Source organism: Balaenoptera ricei, chromosome 7 (genome assembly GCF_028023285.1).
Source record: "Balaenoptera ricei isolate mBalRic1 chromosome 7, mBalRic1.hap2, whole genome shotgun sequence".
Classification (NCBI taxonomy): domain Eukaryota; kingdom Metazoa; phylum Chordata; class Mammalia; order Artiodactyla; family Balaenopteridae; genus Balaenoptera; species Balaenoptera ricei.
In genome coordinates, this window is record NC_082645.1 from 108,535,987 (window position 1) to 108,551,872 (window position 15,886).

Sequence of the window (15,886 nt, forward strand, 5' to 3'; positions counted from 1 at the left end):
TCTCTGTGCCTTAGTTTCCCAATCTGTAAAATGGACATTTTAGTAGGAGTTAGATCATAGGACTGAATGAGGTAATATCTGTTATGCTCTTAGAACAACACTATACCCATAGTACTCATCACATAAGTGTTAAGTAGATAAAGGCTGTGAGTTTTAAATTATCACTAGTCATGGATTTAAGGCACTTGTATTGTAAATTTAATGTGTACAGAGAGCAAATAATAGGTGCTCAATAAATATCTGTTGGGTAAATAAGTTTATATCCTTTCATCCAGGAATTCCTTTTCTGGGACTCTATTTTAAAGAAATAATCACACAGATAATCCAAGAAGTATACAAGGATATCTTTGCAATATTACCTTTCTAACATGATGGAGAAAATACATTCACTTTAATGCAAGAGGGCTAAGAAAGGCAGGCAGGCTGGTGGAGGCTATATCTAAAAGGTGAAGACACCAGAGCTGTCGTTCACAGAAAGCGATTTATATTTTCCAAGAATCGTATGTAGTGGAGAAAGGCTTAGTGATATAATGGGCTTTGGGAAGGATACTGAAAATAGGATAGGAGTTGGAAAAATATCAATGAAAAATTGTGTGGTACATGCCATAATTCTCCTTGTAACTCTTCAAATATTCAGTAAAGCTAGTTAGCTCACAACATTTTGCATGTGATTGGCTTTTGTGGGGAAACATGAGGAGGTTGGGGTCCATGATCGAGATGGCAAGTATTGCCACAAAAGGAAAGAAGACAATGAAAGGAGGAAGGAAAGGAAGTCAAATTCATCCTGACAATGGTTCTAGATTCACACATATTATGACATTAGAATTGAGTCCAGAATAGCTAGATCTCTGAGAGCTAAAAATGGGAAACAATAAATTATTAAAGGTAAAGAATGATTAGGGAATTATGGCACATCCATTCTAAGAAACAATACATGCTCATTAAAACTGAGTTTTTAAAGTTTGCAATGACAAGCAAAATTACTTATGTATTGTTAAGTGAAAGTGGGAATAAATACTGCACACTGAATAACTGCACAAAATTTAAAAAATTTAAAGAAAAGAATTAGAAATCTGTATCCATATATTATCAATTATATTTAGATGGGACTATGATGTTTAGGATTTTGTTATTTTGAATTTTTGCATTTTCCAAATTTTCTGTAATGAACATATATTTCTTTCATCATGGTGAAAAATGAACTTGGCCTTTCAAAACTCTCATGTCTCTGAAAACACTGGGGAGTTGCTTGGTTTTAAAATTGTTTATCCTTTGAAAATCCACCAAAGAGGGAAAATAGAAAAGCACATGAAAGTTCAACCACTAACAACCTCAATTAATTAAAAGAAGAGAAATAAAACACTGGTGAAAAGAGATCAGGGAGAATAACTACAGATTATGTATGTGGTTTTAGAAGCTAATGTCAGCAAGAAAGGGAAGAACAATTAGCAATCTATTAACGAAAGTATTTTGAGCTCTGTAGGGAACCATAAACATTTGGTAAGTTACTTAAGCAGCTCTGTGCATTAGCCACTCTTGCAAAGGATTAGAAGTCAGAATCTCTAGTTCGAAGTCCAGGGTCTTTTACCTCCCAGCTAAGTAACTTGGACAGTCATTTAAACTGAGACTTAGTGAGACTGACTCAAATGAATCAAAGGGCAACTTCCTGCTTACAGCAGTGTTGTCATAAGGATCAAAGAGATGAAGTATGTGAGGGCGTTAAGCGAACCAGCAGAAGCCAGGCAAATATAGATTTTTCTTTATTCGAAAACAATTGAAAATTACCACATACGTTTAACCCCAAATATATCCCAACACCAAGTCAAACCAACCAACCAATCAAACTGGTGATACTAAATTCTTCATGTACCAGAAACTGTCCTACATGCTTTTACGTTTATTATCTAAATTTCCTTAAAAAGCAAACAAACAAACAAATAAACCTTGATAATTAGTGATTCTACTGGAAGCAAAAGAGGTAAAAGCATAAGGAAAAGCACTGAAATTTAGAAAAGGGCAGCATCTCCTCTGTGTATCTCCTGAATCAAGTCAGGCCGCTCTATGACCGGTAGGAAGAAGGAAGGCAATCTAATTATGTATATCAGCAAATGAAAGTGACTTTGAAATTCTGCCTTTTATTTTCCTTGAGAAACCAACCTAGAAAATATTTTCTTGTATTTATATTTTCAGATCAAAAGAAAAGGATTAAATTTAGGATTAGTTTAGTATTAAACTCATTAGCTTTGCCAAGATAAATACCTAGACAACAATCAAAGTTTTATCAAAAGATATTTAGAATTTCTTTCTGTAGCTCTAACCTACACACATGCAAGTCAAGTTTGTTAGCAATAGGGAGTTAATAGGATCGCTAAGGACTAAAATCAGGAAAAGGGTTTGATGGGATGAGAAATGGAGAACAATCTCTATAGCAAACCCCTTGTGTTTGGGGCCACATGTTTGTGCTGTAAATGTTAAGTGTAATTAGGGAGCCAAGCACTGGTTACTCCCTGTTAGGGTTACTCTAGTTAGTCTGATCTGAACTACTTGCTTGGTTCTGCTTTTCAAAAAAATCTGATCTTTTCAAGAAACAGTATTATGCAAAGAGTTTTTTCCCCTACCTTTGAGATGTTTCGTATTTCTTCTGTGACATGCAGCGTCTACTGTGATGCTAGTCTAGACTTCCTCTATTTTCCTCAACCACCCCTGTCGCTTTCAGATATCTGAATCTTTATTCTAATTTGAGTATTTATAACAGAATTAAGTTTATATCTGAATGCCTTTGTCAGCTGACAATACTATTCATCCTGGCTAATGACCCAGAAAAACAAATAAAAATAGGTATGTACTTCAGGACCAGTACAGAAGGCTCTAGTAGGGCATGACATGTCAATTACTTAAACATTCTCTTCACATCTTGACCTACAGACAAACAAATAGGGAACAGTGAGGAGGATCTACACAGTCTTTAGACAGAACCTAAAAAAAAAAATACCAATCTCGACATCTCCAGAACAAATTAGAAACAACACAGCTGTTAATTAACTTCAATGTTATCAAGATGACTGATTACATTTCTTAAATAAAACAAGAGATCTAAATGACACATGGATTCTTTAGATCTCAAGTTCCTCCAGGACCCTTTGGCCTTAGTGCAACTGGAATGGAACCAACTTCCACATTATCTGTGTTTAAAACAAACAAGAAATTTGTGAAGACCCCACACAGCTGGATCCACGGCCACAGCTGTCAGCCTGTGGTCGTGTGACAGATTTAATTCAGCCTTTCATCAAAGGGAGTTCCACTGGACAACTTCTCAAATGTTTGAGCTTCAGAAAGCAAGACGAACTTTTCTTACCAAAAAGGAAATAATTAAGTAAGGAATAAGCCATCTTATGCTGACCCTTTAACCTTCTCTCTGTCTTCAACCACACAGTTTCATGAGAATGGAAAAACACCAGCTAAGTCAAAGTTAAGAGCTGTACAGCTGGGCAAACTCAGATTAAGCTGAATTTGGAAACAGTTCCCTTGGTAACAAAAACGGACATAGATCTCAGAAGAAATCAGCCAAATGTAACTCTTTAAATGTCTTAGTCCATTTCAGTGATATAAAGCAGGTTAAACTTGGTAAATTACAAAGTTGTTTGCAAATATGAAGGATTATTAGTCAGCATATTCAACACAAACATTATAGTTAGAAAAATCAGGATATTCTATTTTATTAACCCTTAATTTCATTAGGAAAATCAAGGACCTGAAGAGACTTATAGGATGTAATAAGGTATAGTTTCAAACTGAATTTAAATCTTTTCAGTTTTATTTTCTTTTTTAAGGCAATTTAACAACATATATCTCTTAGGAGCATGTCAAAATTCACTCATTTTTGCTCAGCAAATGAAAAAAGAAAAGTGCCTGCTTCTTTGCGTAACACTGGTACTTGTAAAGAAGTAGGAAAGAAGATCTAAATCAAATTAAATTACATGTCTCATTTAGTTTTCTAGCAACACTTGAAAGGTAATAAATATCATTAAAAATACATCACAACCCAGTTACAAGTCTGCCGGACACCAGGGAAATTAATGCCTTTGAGCCAGCTGCCAGGATTTTTAGATTAATTTATATAAAGTCTGTGATGAAAGCTGCCACCAGCTTAAACTCTGATACTATTTTAGTACTTTAACAGGCACACAAATGAGTCAAATGTGAGAGATATGTGTGTATGTGTGTGTGTACATAAACACATACATGTCACAAATACATGAATGTAAATAGTCCTGTCAACAACAACATGAATTATATATGTCCAATAAATCTTCCCATAATGATTGGTCAGCTCATTCTTTTATTTCCTTTCTTAACCTTTGGCTACTTGAAACTGAATATGCATAGTGGTCATTTGTTGTTTTTTGACCTAAGCAACATCCATCCTGCTTTCTTTTAGTACAAGCATGTTAATTTCCTTCTGAGGGCTTACTTCTTTCTCTTTCCCTGTAAAGAGCAGTGTTGGTGGGTCTGATAATTTAAAAAGTCCTGTTTTTCTGTGATCAAGGGCATGTGACCCCAGCCCATTCAACACTTCCCTCCAGGACTCTGAATCTTGAAGGAGAGATGCCAAAATCCCACATGACCGTCCATTAGTTCCAAACACCAAGACCATCCCTGTTTCGCACTGCCCCGAGCTGCTCTAAGTCCATTCTTGTTCTTTGCCCAGCCTGTCTCTCCATTCTTCCTTCTGTTCCCTTCTCTGGATATGTTTGTTTACCAGGGAAGGTTTCTTCTGCTTGCATCTAAAATAATCTAAAATGATATAATACAAGGAGCAGCATCTACAATAAGGGACTGTTATTTACTCAACTTATCTTTGTTTGGATTTGAATCACCTTAAAGGAGAACCTCTCCTGTAGCCAATGACTCCTTGAAGTACAGGATGTAGGTTTAGTAAACTCATGTGTTACTAATGAATTCCAACGTCATCCTACTCTATAAAAAATACATCAGATATCATGCATCCTGAGAATGGGGGACAAATACCTTCTTGGTTTTCCAAGGTGATAAACTCAGTGCAGCCTTCATCTCTAATTTTCCACTAAGCATAATCCATTCTAATCATCCCTCTCTGATGTCACCAGAGCAACTGGGGCCAAAAAATAAGTTTATGTCCACATTTTCTTTCAGTGCTGATGTTGTCACAAACTATAATTTTGTCTCTATAGGAGGTGCCAGGTTGCATTGGAAGTTGTGTTAGAGATGACCGACCAGGTGTCTCTAAGCCATTGTTGGCCCTGTATCACCTTCCTTCATTCTGTCATTTTCATCTTAAGAGAAAATATTTGCTATATTTGTTGTATTAAAACCAATTCATATATTTTTACTTGTAGAAATAACATAGTCACACCAAACAATTTAATACTAATAGTAACTTTAGACACTACCATTTTTTATCATTTACCCCATATATGCTAATGATAGCTTTTATTTTCCTACTACTATTATCATGATCAAATGGCAAGGCCTATAATAAGTATTTAACACTTTCTCTCATTGAATGTTCATACCAAGCCTAGAAGAGGTCATCATTGCTTTATTTTACAAATGCAGAAACTTGGAATCTGAGGACCTGCTCAGCAACTTGATGGAAGAACTGATATTTCAATCCAGCTCAGCATAAAGCCTTTGGTCCCCTCCACTACACTCTACCAGCAAAGGTCATACATAGCTTTGCAGGAATAAGAATCAGAAATGCGCTTTTTTTTTTTTTTTCCTATTGGGAAGATTCTACAATAGAGCTGTAGTTTGGGTACTGTTCCTGCTCCCTTTGTCAGTTTCCGCAGTGAGGGAAATTAGAAGGCTGGGGGCTGGTGGGAGGTCACTGGGCACCTCAGGGGAGGAAGTGGTAGGGACAGAGGACTAAGAAACATTTATAAAATGGTAAGGAAGATGAAGAAAAGGAGATGAAAAGGTATATTAAGGAATCATATATAATGAATCATATATAATGAATGTGTGATATTATGATTTATAATAAGAAATATAAATTTGGTCTTCATCCGCCTTTATGACACTGAGCTCCTAAAACCCTTGGAATTTCCTAAGAGCATGATGAAGGTATTTTTTGTTATGTTAATGAGATGACTTTTGGACAGGGTTGGGGGTGGGAGGTTGGTTTCCATGAGAACCAACAATGTGATTAGAGAGTTGGACCTTTCCGTCCCACCTCCCTGACCTCTGGGGAGATCAAGTGGGGTTTGAGGTTGAATCAGTGTTTTAAGAGCCAATGACTTAATCAACGATGCCTGTGTAATGAAGTCTTTATAAAAACCCAAAAGGATGGTGTTTGGAGAGCTTCTGGGTTGGTGAACACCTGGAGACTGGGGGACACTGGTGCCTTTCCCCATACCTTGCCCTGTGCACCCCTTCCATCTGGCTGTTCCTGAGTTATATCCTTCTATAGTAAACCAGTGATCTAGTAAGTAAAATGTTTCTCTGAGTTCTGTGAGCTGCTTTAGCAAATTAGTCGAACCGGAGAGGGGATCATGGGAACCTGTGACTTATAGCCAGTGGACCAGAAGTACAGATAACAACTTGGACTTGCACCTGGCAACTGAAGTCCAAGGAGGGGGTGGCTGGAACCTCCAATCTATAGCCGGTGGGTCAGAAGCACAGGTGATAACCTAGACTTGTGTTTGGCATCTGACATGGGATCGGGGGTAGCCTCGTAGGATTGAGCTTAACCTGTGAGATCTGACGTGACCTCCAGGTAGGCGGTGTTAGAACCGAGTTAAATTAAGGACACCCAGCTGGTGTCACACAGAATTTCTTGGTGTGGGGAAAAACCTCCACACACTGGGTGACCAGAGGTGTCAGAAATGAAGTGTTTTGTATGAGGAGTAAAGGAGACACATACGAAAGAGAAGACAGGTGGAAAACTGAAGTCTTCCAACTGAGAATGCTAGATAAGGTTTGTGTCAAAAACCACAGTGGAAACTGCCACCAATTGAGGGACTCTCTGCATTAAGAAACTTTTGTACTGCTGTCATCTGGGAAATAAAAGATGGGGGGATCATGGTGTTACTTTCTGTCCACTGTGCCCCCTCCCCGCCCCCCTCTGACAAATGGTCCACCTCCTGCTCAGATAGTTGTAAAAACATCGTCATGGAGCTAAGCTCTGCCCAGTTTGGCTTGGCAGTTCTTCTCCACCTTGTCTCTCTCTGGATTTAACTCTGCCCCCTCTCCTAGCACTCAGTCTCGAGGAAAGTAAGGTCATTCTTGGTTCAATTGCAGGTACTAATCCTAAATCCATTTTGAAAGCGTCTTCTCTGCAGCTACGCAGCATCTGAGCTAGCTGTTCCCTATCGCTTCAGCCACAGGCAGAGTCCTCAGATCCAGTTTCAACTTACACTTCTCCATTTCTGTGGTCTGGAGTGAATTCAGATCCCCTGTTGACTCCTGTTTCTTTACTTCCTTCCACCTTGTCCATTTATAGCATTCATCCCTGCTTTACGTTGTATTCCAACCCTGATTCCGTCTCATCTCATCGTTTCCTGGAACCATCATCCTGGTTCCTGGGACCCCATCCTGTGCTTCCTTTCAGCTAACTGGTTCATTGTAAAGTAGCCTAAGTAGGTAACTGTGAATGTTTGTATAAAACAGTATCAGTAAGTAAGGAAGCACAGATGACCAGGGAGAAGCTGTCCACATTAACGTGGAAGAGTAAAGATAAAAAAACAGACTTGAAAGACAACAGCACAAGACATTTAATAAAACGACATATGTAGGAGATACAAATATTTCAGATTACATCCTCCATCTATAGTTTTCTACAATTTTCAATTTTCTATTAAAGTGCTAACAGGCTATGACTAAAGAGGAGGAGGGATTTTCATTTGTAGCCAATGTCTTCTAAACACTTTGAAATCCTGCAGATTAATTATCCACAGGCCAGTAACAACTTAAAAATAACAACTCACATTTACTTAAATAAATTTTGCATGTTTTTCTGATGGTACAGATGACTGATATCATAACTCAATTCAATAGTATATTTAATCTTTCTAAATTAGGATATGTAACTTAGGAAGGAAACTGTCTTTTTATTAACCTCCGCCCTATGCACCAGAGATCATACTGAACGATTGGATAAAAAAATAAAAATAAAAATAGAAAGACAGTTAAAGAGAAAACCTTCAACTACAGAACACCATACACACTTCGAAAATTAAGGGAAGTAGTTCTACTTGATGATCTAACAAGTAAGTTCCATTTTCCTCAAACTTTTCTTATAATGCAGTTGCATTGTCTCGTATTGTATGTTGTCTGTGATAAGTGGATTAAAACACAGAAAGGGATTTCTTAGACAAGACACCTGAAAACTGGATTAATAAGGGAAGCTTCCAAAACAATAAAAATTTCCAACAGGGTTAAACAAACAGCTTCAAACGGCATTTGAAGAAAACCAAATAAACAAAATTGTCAGTCTGGGTCATGAGAGTATAAAGTTTGGGTTGTATACCACTTAGGAAGTCACAGACTTCCGGTTAAGTATTCTAGACTACTATGATACTAAACCATTTCTAAATTTGTCTTAGAGCAAGAAATGGTTTGTTGAATTCAGAATCCCCACAATCATTATAAAAACACAATCTGTGATAATTATTTCCAGCGATCATTATTTCTCCTTTCACCACAATATATAAGTATATCCAAAAATTCAAAAATTCAAAAATTCAAAAGAAATCATTGTTTTATTCTCTGACCTAACTGTAAGCCTTATCTTCATTTGTTGGGCATTTTGACACTTGAATTGCTTCTTCCTTATCACCTATCCAGTCATCTCAGAAGCAGGTCTCGAGATGTTGGTTTAGCTTTTGAAAAGCTTAGATGAATGTGCTGTGGAAAGTCCAATCTGGTTTTGGATGGGCTTCAGCTAAGCTGGGCTTCAGTGGGAGCCAGGGTGGGAAATGGCATTTCTAAGGCAAACCTCACTGACACACAGAGTGATCTGGGACCCCCGTGAGCACTCAGCTTGATGCAATTCAGAATTTTGTCTACTGAGTGGCTCTGTCATTGAAAAAGGGTCCCGGGAGGAAGGAGTCACCTATAGCCCAGTGGCTTCAACGTTGCAGTCACTGAAAAGACAATCTCACTCCACAATTATACCCCCCTTCCTCTGCCCTTGGAAATGGAGACATTTTACTTGGTTTTATTAATACTCCATAACACTTGCAACTCATAAATTTTTACAATGTTCAAATCATGTTCAGAATCCACATGATCAAAATGAATTCCAGTAAACAATCTTAAGACAGGGCAGGTATTGTTAGGAGCATTTTACGGAAGGGGCAGCTGAGGCTCAGAGCGATTTAAGTAACCTGCCCAAGGTCACATGGACGGTGGGTGAGAGAGTCAGAATTACCCCCTAGTCCTCTAATTACATGCTTCACTTTCTTGGAGTCTCTTTTTTTTTTTCTAAAATGAAAGCCCAGGATAATACCTAAGGATGGATTGAGCAATTCCCTACTCAACAGAAGAGACAACCTGTGAAAGAAGATATGCCTATCTTAGGAGGACCAAAAGCAGGCAACAGCAGCAGGGAGTCCCAGCGCCTTCTACAGAAGAAAGCGAATCACTGTATGAATGATCTTAATTAAATGTGAATGCACAGCTACTGAATGCTGTGGGAAAACACTCCATCCTTACTGGCTGCTTTCCCCATAGTTCTCAGTAGCAACACCTTCAAATGCAATTAAGATAATTCATGGAGTGATTAGCTTCATTATATGGAGACACACCAGGGACTGTCCTAATGCCAAATCCTGTGTGTGGTCTCTGTAAGATAGACACGTTCTTCTCCTGTGTGTTATCTCTTTTAGTGGACACAAAAAGAAGTAAACCTTATGGTGACATAACCCTTGGAACTTCTAAATTCCACTGAGAGAAAGGCAGCTAGGAAATTAACATTTTTTGGACTGGTCTGAAGGTTAACATAATCTCAAACCAAACAAGTTTTCAAACACTTATCCTCTTTAACAGGTTGATGGTAAACAACCTATGAGGCTTTTATGGGGCTGGTAGAGAAGTCACAACTGAGCATCCTTTGGGGCCAGTGGGGACCAAGAGGTTAGGTTCCGAACTCTGCATATTCCCATTATGAAACATCGAGTGGAAAGACCCGGGCACATCCCATGGGAACAAGGTCAAGGGGGTCAATTACCCATGTTTCCCAGTGGGAGACGTGTACTACTAAGATCCTGTGGTAGAAATAGCAAGGCATCAATCCTATGAACCAGACCTCCAGTAAATTCTACTCCCACTAAATTACCACCAGACAGATTGTAAGTATAAAGACAACCACTATTACTTGAGACAGAGTATTCCGTGCCTGATTTTGGCCTATCAAAGACTGAGTGACTATTCATTAATCTGATTATTCATATTTATTCAATGACTATTCATAAACAATCACTATATTATCAAATGTATATATATTTTTTAAGCTGTTCTGTTTCTAGATTAAAGGTGTTTATATAAACAAAAAGATTATTTACCCCTAGAGCAGTGGTTCTCCACCTGGAAGATCACCCTCCCTGCCCAAGGTGACATTTGGCAATGCTTGGAGACATTTTTGCTTGTCAAAATGGGGCAGAGCTTTCCACCAGCATCTAGTGGTTAAGGCCCAGGATGTCACTAAATATTGTACAATGCACAGGCAGCCCCAAACAACAAAGAACTCTCCAACCCAAAATGACAGTATGCTGAGCTGAAGAACCCCTGCCTTGAAGAAAAGCGAGCAAAACTTGAACCACCTGGTAAAATAAACATTCCTGTAAAAAGAGCTACCCGGTCATGTTGTTGTAGCCATTTATCATATAAAGTGGGCCACATTACATGTGAATCACTGAAGCTCTAGCCATCCACCCTGATACTCAGCTACCCATAGTTCTAACAGATAGAAATCTAGAATTCTGTAATAAGTACACTTTTCCAGATTTCTCATTTTGTTTAAGAATACTAAAGCAAAAACATTTTTTAACAATAGACAAAACCAAATCTTTTTACCTTTAAAACTTACCAATTTTTCCTCTCTTCCTTGGCTCATTTAATTAAATACTTATTTACATTTCCTTTCGTATTTTGGGTTGCTCTTTCTAAGAACTTTAAAACAAATCATGAGTGGTACATGATAAAAATAGAGCAGTAATACTCTTTTAAAAACACAACTGTAGGGACTTCCCTGGTGGCCCAGGGGTTAAGAATCTGCCTACCAATGCAGGGGACACGGGTTCGAGACCTAGTCCGGGAAGATCCCACATGCTGCCGAGCAACTAAGCCCGTGTGCCACAACTGCTGAGCCTGTGCTCTAGAGCCCGCGAGCCACAACTACTGAGCCTGCGTGCCACAACTCCTGAAGCCCATGCACCTACAGCCCGTGCTCCACAACAAAAGAAGCCACTGCAATGAGAAGTCCATGCACCACAACGAAGACCCAACACAGCCAAAAATAAATAAATAAATTAAAACAAAACAAAAGGAAAAAAAACACAACTGTATACAAGTCATCAATTGGGGTCTTAATTGAGGCAATGGTAGGCTTTTCTTTAAAAAAGAGAATATTCTAGTAGTATTTTAACTATTTAAATCCTGTATCAACATGTTTTAAAATAATGATGGAAGTAATTCCAATATTCCAAATAAGTCAGTAATGTTTTAGCTACTTCCAACCTCTTCCAATATGTTTTAAACTAATGATGGAAGTAATTAAAAAATAATGATGTAAGTAAAAAAGGATATTTATGAACTGGGTTGAATATTCTGTTCCATCTAAGACCTTGCCCATAGCCTAGGTTAGCATACCACTCCAGAACTAATCTTTTTTTTTTTTTTTTAAAGTATTGAAGAAAAGATGGAAAGCAAACAACATTCAGATACCTACAGAACTAAATCTGTGGATTTCTTCTTGATTTTTTCTCCTCATTGTTCGTCTCTTCTTCCAAAATTCACTGGGATCCCGTTTAAAAACCTTTCCTCGGAAGCTCATTGTATTGTTGTTATTTGAGTGGCAAGGTATTTAAAAATATCAATTTCTTTAAGCCTCTTCCTTCTGAAGCTTCACCAGGCCGAACAAATTTTTCTTCTCTGGTAAAAAGGGAAATGCTCATGCTACATTAACATAACTGAACAGAAAGGAAAAGAAAACCGACAAGTTACTGCTTCCTGTGAGTGAGTAACTACCAGCTGTTCAGAAGTGCTTTTGTGCATGTATTCTCCCTAATCACCTGCTTTAAAGCAAGATGAAAAACACAAAATGACTTTGGATGTTTAAGAGAATTGCTCACAGCTAAATAAACCATAGGATGTAAACTCACCCTTGGAACCAAGTCAAGACTGAATCAAAGAGCTAATTTATGGTAGGCTGCCATGTCTGTCAGTGTAAAACAGCCATCCAAATTTTATCACTGCGGCTAGATCCCAAAGATGAACTGTAATAATCGTTTGGTCATGTATGCGTAGATTACATTAACGGTCTTTCCAGGGAGGTGCCCGAGAGGATCACTTAGCCACAAGGGGAAAATATTAGAATTCTATTTATATTAGTCATCAAAATAGAGAAACTGTGCTTTACTAATATTTAACATAACACATTGACATCTTCATTCTCTATGTCAAATGGTTACAAATAGTCAAATAGTTAATTCCCTAATCTTTAGATCTTTACTCCCTTTCTCTGGGGCAATTTAAAAGTGCACCTCTCCCCTCAAACCCACCCCAGTGCTCCTTCCTGTTTTATTTTTCCCCATGGCACTTACTAGCATGTGACGCTACTATACATTTTCCTTATTTTACTTACGGACCGTCATTCGCCACTAGATTCTATGCCACAAGAGTGTGGGAATTTTTTTGCTTCATTCACTGTGTCTTCAGTGATCAAAACCACGCCTGGCTTCCAGAAGATTCTCAGTATATATATATACTTGTTTAATAAAAGAATAAATGAAGGACATATATATTGTGCTTAACAATGAACCTTATCCCCTATGTATATTGTGTTTTGAAATATTAGCTATTGGTAAGGACTATATAATTTATAAATACACACAGAGGATGGGAGTGCAGCCAACTTTTTTCTACGAAGTGAATGAGATAAATATTTGGAGGCCACAGGACTAGGAAATAATTGATTAGATTAAACATTAGAAAGCTGGGTTCTAAAAAACCCAGCTAAAAAATGATTCTAAAAAACGATTCTAAAAAACGATTGTTCTAAAAAACGATTGTTGTGGGAAACATTCATTCAGTTTCTTCAAGAAAAACGATTGTTGTGGGAGACATTCTTTCAGTTTCTTCAAGAGTTTGTTTCTTCATCTGCAGGGTGGACCCCCTCAACGGAGGTGTCCATCGGTGTGATGCAGGTGCTAAAGGAACCATTGATTGTATAGGAAGCACTCTGGGGTTTGAAAGATGGTTGAAGGAATATTTCCATCAAGGACTGATCTTCACAACCACCGAGACACAAGCTCCTACCAGCTTTCCCAGGAGATGAGTCCTGAGCAAGGGGCATTTTGAAGGGAGTAACTGTCAGGGAGTCAGTTCCACAGACACTTGTTGGGGCATCTTTGCACAGAGGGCAGTGTGATGTGCAGTGTGGACGCAAGCAGGAAGCTTAACCAGGTGAGCAATTTCTGTGCAAAAGGCTCTCAGTATTCTGGGAGTTTTGAACTTTAAGAAAGAAAAATAACAAGGCTGCTATTGCATGTGTGTTTTAGCTGGAAGCAGGACTCAGGGTACAGATGGGAACGGGGAGAGCGACCAGAGGAGGGGAACAATGAGTAAACACAATGAGTCGGGGGTTTTGTGGGGGGCTTTTGCTCCAGAGCCTTGCCTTCTCTTTCTAGAGCTCAACGCGGTTAATGGTGCAGGCCCCGATGTCTGCCACCGATGATGCCAGCTTGCCCCCCAGGAGCGAATGGTCCCACATATCCATGTGGCTTTTCCTCAGCTTCCTTCCATCTTTACTTGAAATGTCTCTTCCTCAGAAAGCCTCCTCTGATGGCTTTGGATGCTCCCCCCTTGCCTTTGTGTGTGGTAGGGGAGGAGGGGGTCCTAGACAAGATGGGATAAGAAGTTCGTATCTCACCCTGAGAAGCCACTTCTGCAAACATAGTTCTGATTCTGTAATGAAGGCGGCTACCCTCAGGGGAGCTCCCACTCAACCAGCTAGTTCCAAAGACAAGGCACTAATAGATGCCATTTGCTTATTTAATAAGCCTCATTATTGATTATTATTTAATCTGTAATAAGCCTTCCCCTTTATCATGGTTGCTTTATCCTGACATAGGCCATATCCCAATAGTATTTCCCCAATAAAGACCAGATTTAGTTGATGCACATATGTATCGCCCAGACTCTAGCCTCTTGTGTACCTCTACCTTCTCATGCAGAGATTTGTGCAAGACAGGCAAAAAGAGATACCGCTGGGCTTCCCTGGTGGCGCAGTGGTTGAGAATCTGCCTGCCAATGCAGGGGACACGGGTTCGAGCCCTGGTCTGGGAAGATCCCACATGCCGCGGAGCAACTGGGCCCGTGAGCCACAACTACTGAGCCTGTGCGTCCGGAGCCTGTGCTCCGCAACAAGAGAGGCCGCGACAGTGAGAGGCCCGCGCACCACGATGAAGAGTGGCTCCTGCTTGCTGCAACTAGAGAAAGCCCTCACACAGAAACGAAGACCCAACACAGCCAAAAATAAATTAATTAATTAAAAAAAAAAAAAGAGATATCACTTATTCCTTGCCGAAGTATGGAGACCTTGCCAAAGTATGGAGACCGAGGAAACTTCTTTCAAAAACTATGAGCAAAATAGCAAGATGCTACAAAAATAACAACTGAGGAAGTAAACTATATTGTTATTCTGTAATTGGTTTAAGTAGGCATCCAAAGACTCCACAGAGCAGAAGCTCTTTTGATCCATGGTCATGGGATATATAGAAATTCCACTGTCTGTCTTTCGCTCTTATCAACGTTCACACTCTGAGTAACTCTTTGGCATCTGTTGGATGAGCAGGTACATTATAGCACATGCAGAATTTTCAGATTTAACTTTCTTCCTTATATGATGAGAGTCTGCCTTTTTGTGTCACCTGATTTCCCGAGTATGTAAGATTATGTTTCTATTTTAATAGCTGAAAGTCGTATTTCACAACCCTTTTGGATCATGGACCTATTTGAGAATCTAACAAAACTGGACTCACTCACCAGGAAAATGTAAGGACTCAGAAAATGTGTGTGCATGGTTGGGGGTCACCAATCTCTGAGGTCCATCTGGGGACCCGCTTATTCATGTTACCCTAAATCCCTAGCTCATAGTTTTAGAAGATAGGAATGTTGTCTTATAAGGAAGCATTTAATAATCTTGAGCAACTCGTAAGTGACTTCCTCTCTTTCTAACAGTTGCATCTCGTCTCTCCTCTATTCCTCTTTAGGCGCCACAGTTCTTTATCCTCGAGTCCCTCCCACTTCCCGACTTCTGCAATGTGAGAATGACTCATTTCTCTCCTTGCTAAGCTGTTGATTGCAGCTACCTTTAATATTGGCAAAAGGAGGCATTGCCGGGCAGTATACGGGGATGTCAGAAAGACATAACCTGTGGTGACTGCAAAGGAGGAGAAAATCCGGTAGCATGGAGTTCAGTGTTCCATGGGATGGCACAGTTGAGCTTCTACTGAGCTTCGCCCTCCTTGATTTCAGACCAAGTCTGTTTCTCCAGCATTCTGTGATACCCCACGCCATTCCAAAAAATTCCTTTTCTGCTTAAGTTCGGACACTTGTTGACAATCAAAGAACCTAACTAGGGCACTGGGCAAGAATGGGCAATAAAGAGAAATCAGAGATTAGCTGG

General features: G+C 39.2%; 1 protein-coding gene across 13 annotated transcripts in view; it reads right to left on the reverse strand.

Annotated features, from left to right (window-relative positions):
- The window catches only part of DOCK10 (dedicator of cytokinesis 10), a 288,822-nt gene that overhangs the window by 173,004 nt on the left and 99,932 nt on the right, over nucleotides 1-15,886 (reverse strand). Inside the window, exon 1 of one of the 13 annotated variants that reach the window (XM_059928833.1) lies at nucleotides 11,927-12,094. The exons of the other annotated variants lie outside the window; for them this stretch is intronic. Within the exon in view, the coding sequence (XP_059784816.1) occupies nucleotides 11,927-12,031 (105 nt within the window). The 5' untranslated portion in view covers nucleotides 12,032-12,094. Of the gene's footprint in view, nucleotides 1-11,926; nucleotides 12,095-15,886 lie in introns of those variants that run through there. 13 annotated transcript variants of the gene reach the window in all.